This window comes from Brachypodium distachyon, chromosome 2, assembly GCF_000005505.3.
Source record: "Brachypodium distachyon strain Bd21 chromosome 2, Brachypodium_distachyon_v3.0, whole genome shotgun sequence".
Lineage (NCBI taxonomy): Eukaryota > Viridiplantae > Streptophyta > Magnoliopsida > Poales > Poaceae > Brachypodium > Brachypodium distachyon.
The window spans coordinates 9244180-9263626 of NC_016132.3; the positions used below are offsets into that span (position 1 = coordinate 9244180).

The following is a 19447-nucleotide window of genomic DNA, read 5'->3' on the forward strand; positions in this document are numbered from 1 at the left end:
GGTGGGGCCCGTTGTCAGGTGCCACGTCGGATACGAACCTGACCCGACCCGTTAGCCCGTTAGGACAGCATAAGAATATCTTATTCGCCCGGCCCCTCTCCCAGTCTAACTCCCGCACTTCACCGTTAGCTCGTCCTCGTGGTGCTCCTTCGAACTGGAGAAGGTGAAGGGGCGTAAATGAGACCGGTGGTCGCCGGGGGTGAAGGATGGTTTCGGATAAGATCAACTGGACAGACCCCGCGGCCGGATTGGAGTAAGTTTTTCCCATAAGCCGCCGCCATATCTCCATGTCTCATGTGTTCTAGGGTTAGCGCTAGGTGCGGGGTAAAACTAGGATTTGTATTACTTTTGAAATAGGCCGTGATCAATGTCGATTTGTTGTCGTTAGATGGCTTGGGGGATGGGAAATTTTGGTATTGTCCAGTCGTTTTGGCAGATTTTTTACAGTGAGCTCCACCTAATACACAATTGGGGTTTTCCGTTCCGCCATTGTTAGACACATGAAACGCTTCAATTTTGGTTCAATGTAGTGTTTATAAAGTTTAAATTTTGGTAATTTTTAGAGTATCAGGAGGCCCACAGGACACCCGGTCCCATTACTAATAATGAAACCAATTGTACATTATGCTGCGAAAATAAAAACTTGGTCCAGCAAAATAAGAAATGCTACCGTAAGCAGACAGTTTAAAAGCAGAAAATAGGAAGTACATCAAGCCGCATCATCCTGGAGTGTCTCGGTGTGGCTGGCTAATGCAAGGCGCGACAGCAGCTCATGAAGCTTGTTCCTGATGAGTGAACTGTGGAGAGAGGTCTCCAGCCACGGTGACCATGGTAGGAGGTGGCGGTTCCCAGGTCCAGGAGAAATGTGCAGAGATGAGCAACCCCCGGACAGAGCATCCGCTAGCAGAGCACTCAGATCAGGAGTTGATGGTGCGAAAGAGGAAGTAGCTGCAAAAGCAAGGGCTTTGTTCATTTCCACAATAGTCGTACTGGCTCCTGGAGGAGACCGGTAACGTGCTTGCGGAATAAGTGGACCTCCCCCAGCAGGCGATCCTTGAACAACAGTGACCACTTGCGGAGAGAGTTCAAAACCATCCACCAGATCTGTTTAATGTCAGTCCAGGGACGATGGTTAAATAATTTTTTTTAATGTCAGTCCAGGGACGATGGTTAAATAATTTTTGGTAATTGGTTTCAATTTTGTCAATTTCAGTTTTGATGATGAGCCGTGGACTGTGAAACTGCGTTTTGGTCTTAGCGGTTTTGTCGAGAGGACGGTAGGAAGGGTTGTGCTCAAACTGAAGAACTTAATTTCACTTATGGTGCATAGCGGCTTCACAGAAAAGGACTATCTTTACCATGTTTGGGAAGAGGGAGTTGGGAACAGTGTTATATTGGGCTCGATTCGATATTAATATGTTGTCCTAATAGGCTAACAGGTCGGGTCGGGTTCGGATCTGACATGGCACATGACAGCGGGCCCCACCTGTAAGAAATAGTGTCAAACGCGTCTCAAATCGTGTTTTGGGTAAACAGAGAAAATTAGCCCCAAAAACTGTGGTTCAGCGAGAAAAATTTCAAAATGTATGGTTCCGTGATAAGCATGCCTCAAGAACTGTGCTTCCTTGAAATTTACTCATTTTCCGACCATGTACCAGAAGCATTGCTCATCATTAGTACGAAAAATCACTATACTTACTCTAGCACAGAACTGGCAAAAAATCACTATGCTCTAGCACAGAACTGGCAATTCCAGGTTTCGGACTTGGCATTGGCAGCAATGATCTCTCCATCACCTCTCAAATCTTTGGAGCCTTCTAGCACGTATCTCCTCGACCGGGAGCTCCTCGTTCCCCACATCTTGGAGATGCCTTCTGCGGGAGAAAGCATGATCCTCGTGCGGAATGCTGCATCTCTCGCAGACATCTTCGCTACGCGAGTTGTCGTGACTGCAGGTCGTGCATCTCCACATACCTTGGCCAACCTCCCTTTGCACCGACGCAAAAACACGCCGCCCAGAACAGCTCTGGCAACGACGGGCTGCTGACCTTACGATTCCCCGAGCAAACCTCACCGATCGGCTCACAACATTTGCAATGTCTGAAAGCGGGTCTGGACCGTTCTTCAACCAGAGGTATGTTAGCCCAGCAAGTATCCCACTGAGATTGCCAACAATGTTTACCTCATGAATGAGAGCCTGCATGAGGAATAGTTGTGCCAACTCAGCATACTTTGCTGGGATGCATACCCCGAACAAGACAATATCGCCTGCCCTGGCATTCAGCACTTGCATACCAAGCAACACTCCAGAGAATCCAGAAGAATACTGGTAATACGCCGTGCCGTCGCCGAGGAGAAGCAAGCCTTTGGACAAGAGCAATGTGAAGCCCTGAGACAGGCCAATCAAGGAAGCCACCATGGAAGCGAACTCAAAACTGCCCATATATTCTTCAAGCCGACCGCCCCTCCACAAGAGGGATGACATGTTCATGACAAATTGAGGTTCACTCGTGTGGAAGAAAACTGAGAAGAGGAAACGTCTCAAGTCGCCGAACTGCAACAGTTAATGTTCAAAACAGTTATTTTTCACAAATGGTAATTGCATAAAATTCTGGAAAGGGCGCTGAGAAAAATTCGGAAGAAACTCGCGTTTACTTTTCAGTTCGACAGTTCCGAGCACAAGATGTGCACCGGACCCTGCTGAATTTTTTTCAGAAGAATAATGCTCCAGGAGAAGCACAACACTAGGGTGCAGCCTTACTGGACTTGAGAATTTGCACAAATGGCTTCCCAAACTAGTAACGACAGTAACAGTTTCTAAAAAAATATACTGTGGCAACTAGTAGCAGCAGTTATCTGATATATACACGCGAGGTTGAGATTTCAAGTGACGTAAGATTTTCCATCAAATACAAATATATTAATTCTTCACTGATTTTTTTCTTTTGCGAGTAATTCTTCACTGATTTGAATGGCGCTCACATGGTAAAAATGTAATCTATATCCATCTACCGAACCATATGATAGGGATCAAACCTTCGTTGATTTTATTTTAAAGAATTAAATGATCATTCTCTGGACATACTCATCACTAAATTACATTAAAACAACGCCCTTGAGGCCAAAATTGGCTTACAAAATACAAAAAATGTCTTAAACGATTCACATACGACGTACTTCATTCGATCTGCAAATATAGTTATGACTTATGAACCTAAGTAAATGTAAGACACTGATTTCACCAAAACCAAAAACAAATTAGAGCTGAACTAACCTATCTAGGTTGAGATTAGCTAACTTAGATAGGGTAAGTTAACTAACCAAACAGAGCCTAAGGACCAGTTTGTGGTTGATAACCGTGTTATGTGCTAAACTATGATACTCCCTCCGATCCATATTAATTGTCGAAATATTACATATATGCAGACGCTTTCTAGGCATAAATACATTCATATTGGGGCAAATTTGAGACAATTAATATGGATCAGAGGAAGTACTATACATAATTAGTTAAAGAAATAGTATTCACTAACTCGGTAAAATCTTGTATTATGAAGTCCTATCAACTCCGGTAAAAAAAACCTTCCTACCAATACCATTTTTTCCAGACTAAGATGCAGATCGAAACCAAATTAATGGCATGATGTAGCAAAACAATTGATTGGGGAAATTTGCTGGAGGACACCGTTATTTTGTGGCCTTTGCCAAAACACACCGCCGGAATGGGTCTTTGCCCAGTACCATTACAATTTTGTGGACATTTGTTAGAACACACTGCATCGACTAAAATTGAGAATTTGACACTTTTACTTGGTCGACGACCATTTTAAATCCGATTTTGAACACTTTTTTCCTTTGTACGAATCGATATTTGACATCTACTAAGATTCGTTGTTGGTTGAGGTGGGCATTTGTACCCTATGTTGCTGCACTCTGCATGAGAGGAAACGCTTCGAGCAAAGAGTTTGAAAAATTCTAGACACATTTGGTAAAGGGTAGAATGATAATACAATGTGAAAAAAAAAGTCAAACTTTTTGTTTCAGACCATACAATGTGTTTTGGCAAATGTCCACGAAATTGTAATGGTACTGAACAAAGACACATTCCGACAGTGTGTTTCGGCAAAGTCCACGAAATAACGGTGCCCTCCAGCCAATTTTCCCAATGATCAGTTAAACCTAATAGAACCACAGATCGGAGGCAAAGACCACGGCACACGACACAAGAATCCTTGCTCTGTTCAAATATATCGCCGTGCTAGCTAGCTAACCAGTAGACCTTGCAATCGTGTAGCCCTGGATATGCGATTTCTTCAGCAGCAACATAATGTACAGTAAATACTTCCGCATGCTGCGGCGTGGTTGGGCGTACCTCGATGATGAGGTGCGGGTTGAACAGGACGCGCGGGAGCCGGGGGAGGAGCGCGTCGAGGTTGCCCGGGCGGAGGTACAGCAGCGTGTTGGCGGCGAGCAGCGCCGCCGTCACGGGCGGGCGGGTTGCACCGGCGCGGCCGTAATCGAGCAGCACCTGGAGCGCCAAAAGCGACAGCAGCCGGCCGTCCTGCCGGTCGCGGCTCATGGCGATCCCCATCGGCGCGCCGAGATTGACTGATTTGGTGGGGCGGGGGTGGGACAGCACGATCCGAATCGAAGAATTGCCGGACCCGTCCAAGGCGTTACTGTACTTCGTTTGGCGGCCCGTGTTTCCTTTTATTTCTGGATGGGTAGGAGGTCTCCAGGACAGAGTCCTTTGGTAATTGGTATTCAGTACGTTTCTTTCTTGAGTCTCAAACAGTATAGTCTCGAGACTCGGAGTTCAAATCGAGTACCATGGATTGGAGTACATCACAGTACCATTCGAGCAACATCAGCCGTTTGCTCATTGTTTGATCTACAAGGTGCAATGGCTGAGATTCTTCATATCCTACTGTACACAGTTTCATGTTAGTGGAGATGAAGACTGAGATAGAGATGCGTGCGCGTTACGGCATTACACCAATAAAACCTGTTAACACCAACTCCAAAAACCAGACCTAAGGTTTGACAACCGCTGTGATTGTACTGCAGGCTTAGCAGTTGTCTAGGAACAAAAACACCAGATCTTATCTCCATCTTGCAGGCTTGCATGTTGTATCTTGGTGTACGATCAGAGATCGCCAAACCAGAGGACAACGGATCTACAGGGGGAAATTAGGATCGAGAAGAGACGAAGGGGAATTGGGGAATTAGAGTTGTTTCTATTCTTCTTTCTTGAGTCTCAATACACTTCACCCCTTCGCTTATAAACGCGAACACACACTCAGCCGCAGCTGGCACTCAGAGACGATTACAAGGAGTAAAGCCTGAACACACACACTACCCCGCCGAAGACGTATTTCCAGTATGCGCCTTCCCCTTGTCGACGACAGAGCGTGGCACACTATGTGTGACATTGCAGCACACCTGATTCTCATCCAGGCACGTATATCTGTTGTAAAAGATGGCCTGAACAATCAAACAGCTCACGAGTCACAACAAATAAAACACCAGGTGCTCCTAAGAATAAATGAAGGGCAACAACTGATGTAAATCGCATCAATTGTTCCTAATACGAAGGGATATTTTGATGCGCCTAAGCGTTTTCATTGTTGCATACACAGGAGTACTTTACATAATCAGTACCAGTACGGGGATTTACAGCTAGGAGATGTTCAATCATGTTAAGCATTCTCTCCTCATCACAAGTGTCAAGAATGAAAAATCATGGTACCGCGGGACAAAAGCCAGTTTTCATACAAGAGAGAAGATTCTTTAGCACTACTAGGAGTTGATATCTGTACTTCTGTAGGATCTACATTATCTGTCAAACCTTTGGAGCCTCCTACGCCGGATCTCATCAACCGAAGGCTCACTGTTTCCCGAAGCCTGGGGATGCTGCCTGTGGGGAAAAGCACGGCCCCCATCCTCGCGTTCAGTGCTGCACATCTCACAGATATCTGCCGAACGCAAGTTGTCATAAGTGCATGCCGAGCATCTCCACATACCTCGACCAGACTCTCTTGATGATGCACGGCGCCCAACTCTGCTTCCTCGCCGATGGCCTGGCCTTAGAAGTCCCTGAGCAAATTTCACTGGCCAACTCACAACACTTGTGATGCCTGAAATCAGAAGAGCGAGTGGGTCTGGTCCGGAGTATGACCGTTTTAGCCAGAGATAGGTTAGACCAGCAAGTATCCCGCCAAGATGGCCAATAAAGGACGTTCCAGGAATGAAAGCCTGAATGAGTAGTAATTCAGCCCATGCGGCATACTTTGCTGGAATGACCATCCCATGCAGGAAGACATAATCATCTGACCAGGCATTCAATACAATCTTCATACCAAACAGTACCCCAGAGAATCCAACCGCATATTGGTCATAGTATGCAGTCTCATTGCCGAAAAGGAGTAAACCTTTGGAAAGGAGCAATGTGATGCCCTGAGACAGGGCAAGCAAGGCGGCAACCATGGAAGCAAACTCAACACTGCCCACTGATGTTTCAAGCTGTATGCCCTTCCATAAGAGAGATGTCATGTTGTAGAAGAAGTGAGTTTCACTTAAGTGGTAGAAAGCTGAGAGGAAGAAGCGTGTCAGGTCGCCATACTGCAAAATGTTCACAACAGTTAATATCAAGATAGTACAAGGAGCACTGGAAAGGTTACTAAGGAAAAATCTAAAAGACACTTAGAGTTACTCCACTGCACTACATTTTAGAGCATATGATGTGCACCCTGCTAATAAATTTCAAAAGCAATAATTCCTACAAGTATAGTGCAAAAAATTGTGAAACCAGCGAAGACTGTATGTAAGGAGTGCCATAGGGCCCTAAACTTGAGAATTGCACATTCAAGTTCTATTATTTGTATAGATATATAGAAGTCCAGAGCGCTTACACATCTTAGGGACTAAATACACTATTCTAAAAGTTAGGGACCCAAAGTGAAATGTATGCCCTGGTTCAAGGAGTATGCATATGCAGCAATATAAATCCAATGGCATCTTGCCATAGAAAAAACATTACTACTTTTCCAGTGATTTAAATGCTGGTCACAACCCGCATACTCTAGAGACTGAATGTGCAATTCTAAAATTTAGGGACCCAAATGAGATGCCAGCTCAAGTTCAAGGACCGACGATGAACTTCATTGATATTCAATCTGGTAATATCACAAGAGTACTCCCTCCGTTCCATAATTCTTGTCTCATATTTGCCCAAAAATGGATGTACCTATTCCTAAAAAGCGTCTAGATACATGTAATATTTCGACAAGAATTATGGAACGGAGGTAGTAGCTATTAAGACTATTATCAGATAGCAAGTTCGAGTCAGTGTTCCCAAATGTGGCTGGTGAAAGCCTGCCACCTAAGCCTCCAAACAAATTTATCCCATCTCGGCTCACCTGGTTGGCAATTAGGAGCTGCACAGCTAGTTGTTGGTGCATTCTTCAACACTGGTTAAAGTGCAAATATTCTCGAGAGCGGCATTCTCAGAGTTTCAGAGGGCAAGTTTTTGTTTGTAAAAATGGCAGTAATAACACAAACCCCTGGAAGTGAATAAAATCATCGGCTTGCCACATTTACTGTTGCACACTGCCCACCCGTTCCCTCTACTACTCCTGTAAACACATGGTCCTCAAGAGTAAGGAACCTAGAAATCTGAAAACCTGGTAAGATTAAGGAGTAGTGTTGCTGCAATCACATCAAGGCGAATGTTAGCAGGAGCAGCTGACTGGCGTATGTGCATGGTTTGGTACAATGCGTGAGGTCACACAAGGCCACAGCAACGCCATCCACCACATTGGCCTGCAGCGAATTGGTGCTTAGGAGGCCCTATTCAGCTGTTTGAGGGTCAAGATGGGTGTTGCTTTCTGTGAATTGGTTAGCACCCCAGTGGTCCAACGTTTAGAACCGGTTCTATAGCTTCTTAGCACCGGTATAGCATCGGTGTTGACCAACATTGCGCTTGCTCTTAGGAGGCCCTATTCTTTTTATTGGTATCATTTGGGAAGGTTTTTCTACCAGTAAATCATGTCAACGATTTCCTTTAATCTTGATGCTTAGCACCAGTTCTCCTGCAGCTCGTCCCCAAAAATTAGCTTGCCCGTTCATCAGTCCCGTTCATCAGTTGCTCCAATCCATCCTCCCTTTTTTTGCGCTAGAAAACCTGAAACACTACACTGAACACTACCAGCATCTACCCCCAATAGGATCCGAATCCTGCTTGACACAGCATATCTGGGATGCATCGCGTTACTAGATTTTGCAATCTTGTAGGCTGTAGCCCTAGAACGGATAAGAAATGTGAGCTTCCGATGCGCGAAGCGATTTTTTCTACCAGCACAACGTAATTCCGTCATCCAATCGACAGGCTGCGGCAAGGTGGTGTAGGAGCGTACCTGGATGATGAGGTACGGGTTGAAGGCGACGCGGGAGAGCGGCGGGAGGACCGCGTCGAGGGCGCCCGGGCGGAGGTACACCAGCGCGTTGGCGGCGATGAGCGCCGCCGTCACGGGCGGGCGGCTCGCGCCGGCGCGGCCGTACTCGAGCAACACCTGCAGCGCGAGCAGCGGCAGCATCCCGCTCGATGCGCCGCGGCCTCCGCCGATGCCGATGCCTCGCCGCCGGCCGCTGCTCATGCCGACCCCCATCCCCGATAGATTGAGCACCCCCGAACCGAATGCTTTGTTAGTACTGTACTTGACTTGCAGACAAATTCGTCCCTTCACAATTTTCTTCGCTTTTCTTTCCTTTTACTAGCTTTCTATCTCTCCCTCTCGAATTTCCGGTTTTCTTTTGTTTCTGGACTGCAAGGATATGTTTCTTTCTTCAGTCGCAAGTAAGACGGCGAAACTTCGAGATAACTCTAGGTAGTCGCCGCGGCCCCCCACCCCAGCAGTTCTTTTTTTTTTTAAGGGAAAGCCCCGCCAGCATTTGTGCCGGTGCTTTGTTTCCAAAATTTAAAGTTTAACCAAAATTTTAGAAACTTGGTTAAACGCAAGTTTAAATTTAGGAAAAACTTAAAACATCTTATACTTAGAAATAGATGTAGTACACAACAATAAAAGACAACATATAATACTAGTAGATTTTTATTTCCCGTCTCTCAGCTATTATAAAAACAGTTAAGAACTAGTGATTCCTGAAAATCCATGATGTGAAATAAATTTTTTCCCGAAAAAAGGAAAAAAATCCCGGCCTCTGCAACGATTGGTCACATAACCATGATATTATTAAAGTTTCGGTGGTCGTACACTCTCAAAAGACAAACCAAGTTTCAGTGGCCCTACATCTCTCAAAGGTTACATCCAAAAATAAAATCAACTTAAAGAACATGTCAGTTTTCTAGCCTAAGATTAGTGTGCCATCCAAACGGGGTGAAGAATTCCTGAATGACCGTCTCCAACCCCCGCACCCAAAATTCATAGATTCCTTGGCCACCATCGGAAGCGGCAAGAACCAAGTACGGAGACAGTGTTCCGCTATAAGGACAACCCGCAAAAAAAATGAAACTCTTTCTTGTTAAAAAAACATAATCTCCGCAGTCCCAGATCGATTGACCAACAAATCGCACAAGCCACAACAAGGATAAGCAATTTAAGCCGTTTGCCCAGATCCCATAGCCAGCGTCCAAACATGTTAGCTATACACAACGGCAGTGGCAAATTAAAGGCCACAAAAAGCAGCTCTCCACACCAAGCGTGTCATAGGACAATCAAATAACAGTTGTTAAATCGATCCATTTTCATCACAGTAAACACATTTCTTACAACCAAACTAATTTATTTTTGTAAGATTATTCTTAGTAAGAATTACCCCACAACAGATGTACCAAGCAAAAATTAAATCTTTAGGGAGATCTTCAGTCTCCAGATAGCCTTATGTCAAAACTGACAATTTGAGTCGATCAAAATCCGGTACAAAGACTTCACAAAAAACAAGTATGACATAGACAGAACCCAAGTAAACGAATTAGGTTGGTCTGACAGGTGCACCGGGTCGAGCAAATCACACAGCTCTTCCCAGGCGAGGAGCCTAGCCCAAACAATTTCTCTCCAAAACGCAATGTTAGGTTGGTCACCGTTCAACACCTCAGCTGCAGAAGCTTGCCGATTAACCGTAGTTCTATGAAGCCATGGAACCGAGTTCTCAGAGAGGCATGGCCAATCTATGTGTCCTCCCAAAAACACACGCTATCTCGCTGTTCACAATAAAAGACATGACATGGAAAAATAACCTCCTAATCCATAAGAGTTCTTTCCAAAAAGGAGAGTCACAGACCCTCATGGCCACTTGAGAGAGCGAACTAGAATAGAGATGTTGATTACGCAAAATCTCTGACCACAGCCCCTCGCCATCCATAATCTTAAACAACAATTTATCGAGCAAACAAATATCTCTGTCCCATTTAGCCAATCAATATTTGCGCTTGTGCTCATCGCACTGCCATAAAAAACTGGATCGATCAAAATCCAATCGCTTAGCGACACCTTTGGGAACTTCAAAGAACGACATCATAAACATGAGTAAACCGGTGAGAAAGGAAATTATGAGGACCAGCCTCCCACCGCTAGAGAGAAGCTTCCCCTTTCAACTGCTCGGTTTTTTCTCAAACCTATCTTCAACTCCTTTACACTCCTTATTTTGCAATTTGCAGTAATGTATCGGAATTCCCAAATAACGAAAACAGAAGGATCTGACCCCACATCCAAAAGGCTGGGTATATTGAGCTTCAGCCTCCTTCGCTTCACCGAAACAAAAGATTTCGCTATTATAAAAATTAATTTTAAACCCAGACAACTGTTCAAAGATGCATAACAACATCTTTAGATACCTTGTCCAGCCCAAATCATGTTCCAAAAAATGACCGTATCTGCCAGCATATCAGTCACTATATTAAACAAAACGGGAGATATGGGATCTACTTGACCCGGAAAGTCCATTGTAATTTGCAAGATACATACGGTTGACTTTGTGGCCTGGCCCTTCAAACTGAGAACATGTAGTGAGCTGCAAATTAGTGTTGAAAAACGCGCACGTTTGCTCGTTCTGTAGTCAATTAGCAGTCTGATTAGAGTAGACTTTTTGCAGTTTAGTCTATGAAAAAAAGCATGGACGAAACACTACCGAGTCATATATTGTTGGCAAGTGAGAGAACAAATAATATAGGACAGATTCATGTCATAGATTTTAGGTGGGTGATCGCATTTCCTAATTTATTTCGGAATTTAACCGGCGTTGTTTTTTCAATGAGAACAGTTAAATACGAGACACCTGTGGTGACTTCGTCAATCTCAAGATCCCGCCGGCTCAGTCTCTGGAAAGTGTTCATAGGGGTAAGGTTTGCGTTTGCATGCATACGTTTATAAGGATGAGTGTACGTGTTTGTGAACGTCTGCGTTTGTACCGTGTTCGCTGGAATTTTTTGTACCAACGTGACAGAAACAAGCTCTTATTATCTGAATGAAGACAAACAAATGGAACATACACATCAAGGAATCAACTACACGCTACAGCTCACTTGGGGTAACATTATTCAGTAACCAACAGTCAATTCTTTTATCCCAGCACACACACACGCGAATGCAGAGAGTTGCTGACAGACGGATCCTGCCTGCCTACATGAACTTGGCCTTGATGGCGTCCACCTGCGAGTTCTCGATCCGGAAGGCCTTTGCCAGCACGTCGCTGGGTACGGGCGGCGCGGCGCCGAAGAGCGTGACGGCGATGGCCTGCGTGCCCTGGAGCTGGCTGTTGAACCCGGCAATAACCGACGCGGGGCCCTTCCCCCTGTTCTGCTGGAAGTGTACGAGGCCGCGCGGGAAGACGAAGACGTCCCCGACGGTGACGGTCTTGGTGAAGAGCTTGTTGGCGGTGGTGATGAAGCCCACCTCCAGGACGCCCTCGGTGACGAAGATGATCTCCGTGGCGCGCGGGTGCGTGTGCGGCGGGTTCTGGCCCCCCGGCGCGTAGTCGATCCGCGCCATGGACACGCCCAGCGTGTTCACCCCCGGGAACGACAGCACGTTCGCCGCCGTCACCACGGAGCCCGCGGGGTTGTTGGTGTTGCCGGCCTTCTTGAGGCCGCCGAAGAAGAAGTCCTCCGCCGTTATGTTCGCCTTGCACGGGAACCCATTCAGCTTGATCGCTGCAACACCACATCGTGTCAGAAAAAAATGAGCAAGCGGCACAGAAGCAAACGAATTAGGTGACAGAGATGAATGACTCACGGGATGCCAAGTCAGCGACGCAGACGTCCTGGAGCAAGTCGGGGTCGCCGGCGAGAGTGGGGGCAGCGAGAGCGAGGAGGACGGCGGCTGCGGCGACCAAGGACATGTGAAGCCTGGCCATTATCGAGATGGGGTCAAATGGTCAATGCCTTGCTATCACTCTCAGCTTGATGTGGTGTGTGTAGCTTCTAGCTTATGGAAATGAGCAGAGGTGGGAGTTGCTACTTATAGGCAGGCAAGGCAGCAGGGCGATCTGTGCGTGTGGCAGCGCCATTTCAAAGATAAGAGAAGAAGGGCATGCAGGCGTCGAGCTGCGACAGGGTCCGATGGGGAGGGAAGAAAGCAAGAGTCTTTTTAGAGCAAGAGGGGAAGCATCCACGAGCCACGCATCCGATTCCAGTTACTTGGGGCCGATCGATCGATGTGTGCGAGATATAGTTGTTTATGCATTCCGTGAAGCTACCCTATACCTGCTACACATGCGCCATCGAATCGATCCATGAACCGACGCCGTGGCGGCATCAGCCCATCGGCTTCGGTGCGTGGCAACATAGATGGGAGAATAGTGGCAGATGGGCCAATATAGTTTGCGTTTCTTGCTCCGGGACATGGGGGCGCATTCCCCTTTCGTCCTCCACGTCCTATGCAAGACTATTGACGATTCTGACAAGATTTTTGGATGTTTGTGTCTTCTCATCGTAGAAAAAGAAAGATGAGAATTTACCGTTGGGGGTGAGTCAACCACAGCTTCCGTAGACCACTGCTGCTCCGTATTTTAACATTTGTTCAATCGCTAGTTTTAATTGTCACGAGAGGCCCAAAGTCATCGGGTTATCAGGGTGATTTAAATCAGGTCCTATTGGTATAGCCCGCGAAAACTCATATCCAAGCCCTGTATAACCATGTAGTCACATGCATAGATTCATTGCCGATCTTCATGATTTCTTTTTACGAGCCTCACGTTTCCTTTTTTCTCGCAACTGAAGCAGTCATTTAACTCAGGAATTCAGGGAAAGTAAACGACCACGTCGGCTCTATACTGGAGTTAATTGCCATGCATGCCTAATTGCCTACGTTTACGGGAGAGGAAAGGAAATGAATGGTTAGTTGCCCCTACAAGTACGCTAGGCCATTAATTCCTTCGGGAGTAGAAACGACAAGTACTAGATTTTTTCGTAATTTTTCTGTTCAGCCTGCTATTAATGACACACGAGGTGAGAATCTGCCTTGGTTACCGTCGACGCATTTTACCTGTATTTCCCATCCGTACTTCCTTGTAATTTAACGGCTTAGATTAATTCCGATGTTTTTTTTCTGACCAAGCCTCCTTCTTCCCAACCGCCCTACTCTCACGGATCCATGGCCGTCGGCCGACCCCTCCAATCACCATCCTCCTCATGGATCAATGGCCCGTCCTTTCTTGCAATAATCTGATTCCAATCCGGAACGATCGATTTTGCCAAGTACTATGACTACGAGTCTACAACAAAATCTGATTTATTGGAAGCGTCAATTAAATGAGATCCCTATATATGGCATGGTCCGGGGATCAATACTACCTTGTTTATGCCACGACGGACGTACGCCGTGTGAGTGCGTATACGCGTACAACTTAACCCCCTTTGACCTGGATGGGCTTTCGAGGGTCATACGCTGGGTTGTATGGCCGTGATATTTACAAAACTGCCCTAACAGCCGAAGGGGTACGCTTCAATCACAGCCGTCCTTGTGTTTTTGCGAGCCTGAGGGGGGGCGTATAGAATTAGAAGTGTTGTCATGAAGGCTTTCATTTGACCCAGCCTGCTAAATTGAAAACCTATGTGGCAAATTGAACAGGTCAAAGTTGACACGTGAAACTTGACAGTGGCCAACATTTATCAGCAATAGTGTCAAATGGTTTTAGTCTGCAAATTATGTCCGTTTGAGAAGGTCTTTCCTTAAAAGTTGTATTTCTTGAGACAATTAATCAGGACGGTTTTGCTATTGAGAAGTTGATTGTTTTAGTTAGAGTTGACGTGATCAACGTCAAATCTTAATCCAATGATATCATGTGGGAGAGGAGAGCGGAGATGACTCTCAGATCTTAATCAACGATTCTGATTCGTCAACTTAATTAGATTTAAAGCATTTTTCTTAAAAATCAGGAAACTGAGAAATAGCCACGCCCTAATCATAACCTTGGTATTGTGAGAAACTTGACGCAAAAAATGTGATTTTTTGATGGTGTACTTTTTTTGAGTAATATGTTGTACTCTTTCAAGAGCAAACAAACACACATCCGAGCGCTGCTTCTTATCCTCTGTTATTGTTTTCTTTTTAAAAAGGTTACTTTTGTATCTTTTTGCTGGTTTACTTATAATCAGATGTTAGTACTTTTCGCTGCTCGCAACGGCTGGTTCAACCGTTCAAGACATCGTGTTTTCACATCTACTGGTACACGAGTATGTTGTCAATCGAAACTTGTTGATTCGGTCATGCACTGGTACACGAGCATGTGCCTTGGCTTAATCTGACGTGAATTAATTTAAATCGAGAGATTGTTAATCGGATTAATTGCATGGCTTGCGTCCATGTGCATCTTCTTGGGTCACACCCAACCAGGCAATCCGTAGCATGTCAAACACAGATGCAAAACAAGTTTTGGGGACATCAACGAGAAGAGTCACAGCTGCTTGCATTAGCACCGTTGGCAGGGCTAGAGGCCCGAAGGAAAGAATTGAACTGGAATTGATCTAGGGCAAATACAATTTGGATTTGGTTCGGATGAGAATTTAACCTGAGTTTAATTTGGGTGCCATCTATAGTGGGAATGTCCCTCAGCCCCTCCATACGGTGGCGCATCATCGGTTCTGGATCAGTTTACCAAGCTCGAGGCTAATCTTGAGCCTTATCCCCGTCTCGGAGACAACACCCGAATTACTACGTGGGTCTAGATCGTCGACGGTGCCAGAGCGTGCGGCAGAAACAATGCACATTACTGTAGCATGTGGCGACTGGTCGTCGTCGTAGACTTGCCGCACATGCTAGTTTAGCTGTACCGTTAGATAAAAGTAATCATATATAACCAAGTTGAGTTTCTGTTAGTTGAGATGGGTGGTTAAACAAAAGAGGTAAGGGTACATATAATACGCACCCCTCCTACGTACTGTCTCACTCAAAAATTCCCCTTGCATCATATCGAGATTAGCCATTTGGTCAATGACTCAATCGGGAGAAGACGATGGATCGAGAGAGGAGGATGGGCTTTTTGTTTTGCCTCCTGTGAGGTAGAGAGGTCGGGTAGCTAGCTCTACTATATCCAGGGCAGAATAATAAAGCGATAATACGTTTGACATAGTCATGCAAGCATGTTAAAGATTGAGATCGAGACGGCAAAGACAGATCCATCCCTCATCCCTGGATAACGGCATGGATACATATGCCAATTTGAGCCATCGGCTCGGAGGGTAAGCAGACTTGGGGAAGATGTGCGCGCATCACTTGTTAACTGGTCAATTCTATTTTTGATAGGATTTTATTTGGTTGAATTTAAATTCCAGGTTTAAAAATCATGTTTGTCTACCACATAGATTTGTAACCTGAGAGAAAAATCTAAATAAATCATCTAGAGAGGATTTGGGGTTATTTATAATGTGCTTTCATGGAATTTCAAATTGAATTCCCGTGGTAAATTATGCGCCAAACAAACAAGTTGGTTTCCGGAATCCAAAATGAATCCCGAATTTTAGCCCAAAATGATGGATGTCAAACGAGATGTTAGTGAAAAGGCGAAGCTTCATACGAATTATTTGTGTGATCACGGACTGGCTAAAGTTTATATTGTGATTATTGATTGCATTATGTTGAAATCATATTTTGTTTCTAGTCTACTGGAACTAATCACCGTGGGAAATAGGATAAAGATAGTTAACATGACAATAAAATATGAAAATATATTAAACCAATGGACTTGTGTAATTCCTCTCAATGCCAAGCACGCCCTAGAAATTCCTAATAAATCTACAAAATTTAAATTGTTGAACACCTTGCCATAATTTCAAGGCTGTTTTGCTTTATATTGTTGAGCACCTTGCCCTAGAGGAAGACCGGCTTTAATAAGCATCTATTTGAAGGATAAACCGTCATCATCCATGCTAAAAAAGCTCCCTGGCCATCAATGCAGCCATTGACATGTTGCGGTAGCCAGCTCCCGATCCTTCGCTTGCAAAACGTAGAAATGTGAACTAAGACATAACACCTTCTAAACCAATGTAGAAATAGCTAGCCACACTGAAGCAGATAAACTTTTAGGGTCTCTTTGATTCATAGGATTGGAAAAGTAAAGGAATAGAAAAAATGTATGATTACAATGTCATGTCCACTTGAGCTCTGTATGATTTTGTCTGCATCAAAGTTTGTTTGATTGGATCAAAAGATTTCTTCTAAGGTTGGAGTGTATGTAAATTTTCCCATGAAATGTAGTACAAATGAATTCTTAGGAAAAAAATTATAGGATTTAATGCTACGAATCAAAGTTCCTAAGAATTGTAAGCCTTCAAAATTCCTATGAAGATTCTTTGAATAAAAGGAGGCCTTAGTGGTATCCCTATTCGATCCTATCCGAGATTTTGTTTCACGTAGGAATATGTTTTCCCCTTGACTGAACCGACCACTGAACCACTGACCATTTTCAAATCTGACTGACGCGGCAGGTAGTGAATATCAACTTATGCCATAACCAATCACATGATATCCCTGGTGGCTAGTGGCTACAGAATAAACCAGCTAAGCAGCTGGGCCGTCTCTGTCACTCACATGTACGGACTCTATCCGTTATCACGTAGTACGTGCTCTGCAGCGGACACGCGAGGAGACGTTCTCTGCCTTGTCCGAAATGCTCGCCGGCGTTTACCTGCTGTCCTGTTCTGGCCATCGCAGCTCCGGCCTCCCATCATGGCGGGAGCTTAAATTCTTTTTAATAGGACGGGCGGTTTGAGATTAGTACGACTGAACAGTACGAAAAATTATCTTGGCGAGCAGCCGAGCAGGCATGCGCGTTTTTTGCTCCTTTTAGGTCAGTTGGTTGGAATGAATGAAAGGTAAAGACAAGCCTGGCTTGCTTGCTATCGGAGCTTTGGGGTTTTCTTTTGGTTTGAAGGGAACAAAGACATGAGTTTGGGGGCAGGTTCAAAGGATGATACCGATAATCCAATATAAATTTCACGCATGCAACGAGAAGAAGAAGAGAAGGAGGAGGGGCGTCGCTGTTCGCTGTCCAATTGGCTTAAGAATCAATCTATCGTGAGAAATCATGTTAAATGTGATAATTGTGTAAAAAAAACCTAAGATAAAAATGAAATTCACTCATCTATTATATTATTCTCTCCATTCCATAAAAAGTGTCGCCCACTTAGTACAAAATTTATACTAACTTAGTACAAAATGGACGACAATTTTTATGGATATGGCACATTTTACAGTTCCCCTCCTCCCAGCCTGTACCGCCGTCCTCTCAGCGACTCAGCCCACGCCGCGCACCGTACGGAGCTCTCTGGCCCCCCCGTGCTCACTTATCTGATCTACAACGGCGTCTACACCTCTTGACTCCTCGGGTCCTCTCCCAAAAAACGCGACTGCCTACGGGTTTCCAGTTGCCTCCTTCTCCGCCGGTGGGCTTGCCTTTCTTCTCTATCTCAGGCGCCCTTAGGGGTGTCGGGCCGGCGAGGCGGAGGTTGCGGCCATGGTGGGAATAACGTCCCTCCCGATTTCACTCCGTCGCGGCGGAGATGTAAACGCCGCTGTGAATCGTGTGAAGGTGGTATGCTTGTATCTATGGGTCTGGCCACGGATCTGGCGCTATGGTGGGGCATCTGGGGCCTGGTGGTTGATTTGGCTTCACGCACGTTTTCTTAGAGCCATGACTTTTTTGGTGGATTGCGAGAGGTAGCTGTGGAGACTGCGGATGCTCGTCAGGGGCGTCGGCTCTCCTTCATCGGTCATCTCCGGCGAGGCGAGCTGACGGGGGACCGGCGGAGCACGGGGTGGGCCCTGGCCGCCAATGTGCCTTAAGTGTCTTTAAGAACCCACCTCCTAGCTCTCGCGGCGGGCTTCAAGTGCGGCGGCTCAACAAAGCTACAAAGCGATGGTGCTCGTCAGGATCTCCCCAGTTGGTTTGGCCTGCTTCACCTCCGGCGACGGAATGTGGCGGAAATCGGCAACTGCAGCAAGCACTAGTCTCTGGGTGGGGTAATTTTCTGTTTTGCCAGGGGCTTCTGTGCAGTTGGACAAGGGCAACTGTCCTTTCGTATCCTTACGTATTGTACAGTTTTTATACGTGCCCTTGTACTGTTTCTCCTTACTACTACCTCCGTATCATAATTGGTGTCTCAAATTTGCTCAAATATGGATCCATTACTAAAAAACGTCTAGATACATGTAATGTTTCGCAAGAATTATTAAAAAAAATGCACAGTACACGATGGCGCGATAACAATGAAGCGCTCTGTGACTACCTCAATGAGCACCTCTGAATGATTGAACCAGCAAATCTTGAGACTAACGAAGTCACCAAAGGCGCCACATAGTTGACGGATACGTCACTCCCATTGAAAGAAGATCGTCGGTTAAACACTAAAGAAAATCAGGAAATGCGAGCAGCCACATCAAATCTGCGATTTAAACCTGGATAGGCTGATTACACCACAAGGAACCAATCAGCTCAGTTCGCAAATTTGCTAGATTCTATTAAGAGCTCCTTTAGTGCGGTCGGTTTTTTTTTCCATTCAAAAATGCTCCTTTAGTGCGGAACTTGTCACGACATTGCTATTGGACCGGCCCGCTGTACTAACCCACGCAGGACCCGGCTAAGCTTGAAGAAGCCTCGAGGACCACCCATCTTTCCAACCAACTGCAACACGATTGCTAGGATCAGCCCAAGGCCCAAACAAGCACTAAAGCTGCAACACGATTACTAGGATCAGCCCAAGGCCCAAGCATATTTGCTAGGAAACTTGCAAACGAGACGCACGACACGAGAGCGTGCACCCGGAGGTAAAAATTATATACCCGTACTAAAAAAATGCATTTTTAAAAGTCCAGCGAGAAATCGTCCCAACAAAAAAAATTACCGTAATAATATCTAATAGTTTGGCTAGATTAACACCACCACGACAACGTTGAAAAACACTTATATTAACAAGGGGTAAGCTCAATGATCCTGACTC

General features: G+C 45.4%; 3 protein-coding genes across 3 annotated transcripts; all 3 read right to left on the minus strand.

Annotated features, from left to right (window-relative positions):
* Positions 1–1561: 1561 nt before the first annotated feature.
* On the minus strand, positions 1562–4913 carry LOC100834190 (rhomboid-like protein 14, mitochondrial). Its single transcript, XM_003567398.4, has 2 exons — positions 4373–4913; positions 1562–2554 (listed from the first exon to the last, which is right to left on the minus strand). The coding sequence occupies exons 1-2, from the start codon at positions 4589–4591 to the stop codon at positions 1793–1795; spliced, it is 981 nt and encodes a 326-aa protein (XP_003567446.1). The 5' UTR covers positions 4592–4913; the 3' UTR covers positions 1562–1792.
* Positions 4914–5542: 629 nt separating this feature from the next.
* Positions 5543–8855, minus strand: LOC100836020 (rhomboid-like protein 14, mitochondrial). Its single transcript, XM_003567404.4, has 2 exons — positions 8415–8855; positions 5543–6621 (listed from the first exon to the last, which is right to left on the minus strand). The coding sequence occupies exons 1-2, from the start codon at positions 8664–8666 to the stop codon at positions 5836–5838; spliced, it is 1038 nt and encodes a 345-aa protein (XP_003567452.1). The 5' UTR covers positions 8667–8855; the 3' UTR covers positions 5543–5835.
* A 2596-nt stretch (positions 8856–11451) lies between these two features.
* Positions 11452–12619, minus strand: LOC100843650 (germin-like protein 1-1). Its single transcript, XM_010232493.3, has 2 exons — positions 12246–12619; positions 11452–12163 (listed from the first exon to the last, which is right to left on the minus strand). The coding sequence occupies exons 1-2, from the start codon at positions 12364–12366 to the stop codon at positions 11634–11636; spliced, it is 651 nt and encodes a 216-aa protein (XP_010230795.1). The 5' UTR covers positions 12367–12619; the 3' UTR covers positions 11452–11633.
* Positions 12620–19447: the final 6828 nt, after the last annotated feature.

Excerpts from the sequence above, each read along its gene's own strand:
- LOC100834190 (XM_003567398.4), bottom strand. The coding sequence starts at position 4,591 with ATGGGGATCGCCATGAGCCGCGACCGGCAGGACGGCCGGCTGCTGTCG. Across the intron at positions 2,555-4,372 it reads ACCCGCACCTCATCATCGAG|TTCGGCGACTTGAGACGTTT; the intron begins GTACGCCCAACC and ends TAACTGTTGCAG.
- LOC100843650 (XM_010232493.3), bottom strand. The coding sequence starts at position 12,366 with ATGGCCAGGCTTCACATGTCCTTGGTCGCCGCAGCCGCCGTCCTCCTC. Across the intron at positions 12,164-12,245 it reads CGTCGCTGACTTGGCATCCC|CGATCAAGCTGAATGGGTTC; the intron begins GTGAGTCATTCA and ends GTGGTGTTGCAG.
- LOC100836020 (XM_003567404.4), bottom strand. The coding sequence starts at position 8,666 with ATGGGGGTCGGCATGAGCAGCGGCCGGCGGCGAGGCATCGGCATCGGC. Across the intron at positions 6,622-8,414 it reads ACCCGTACCTCATCATCCAG|TATGGCGACCTGACACGCTT; the intron begins GTACGCTCCTAC and ends AACATTTTGCAG.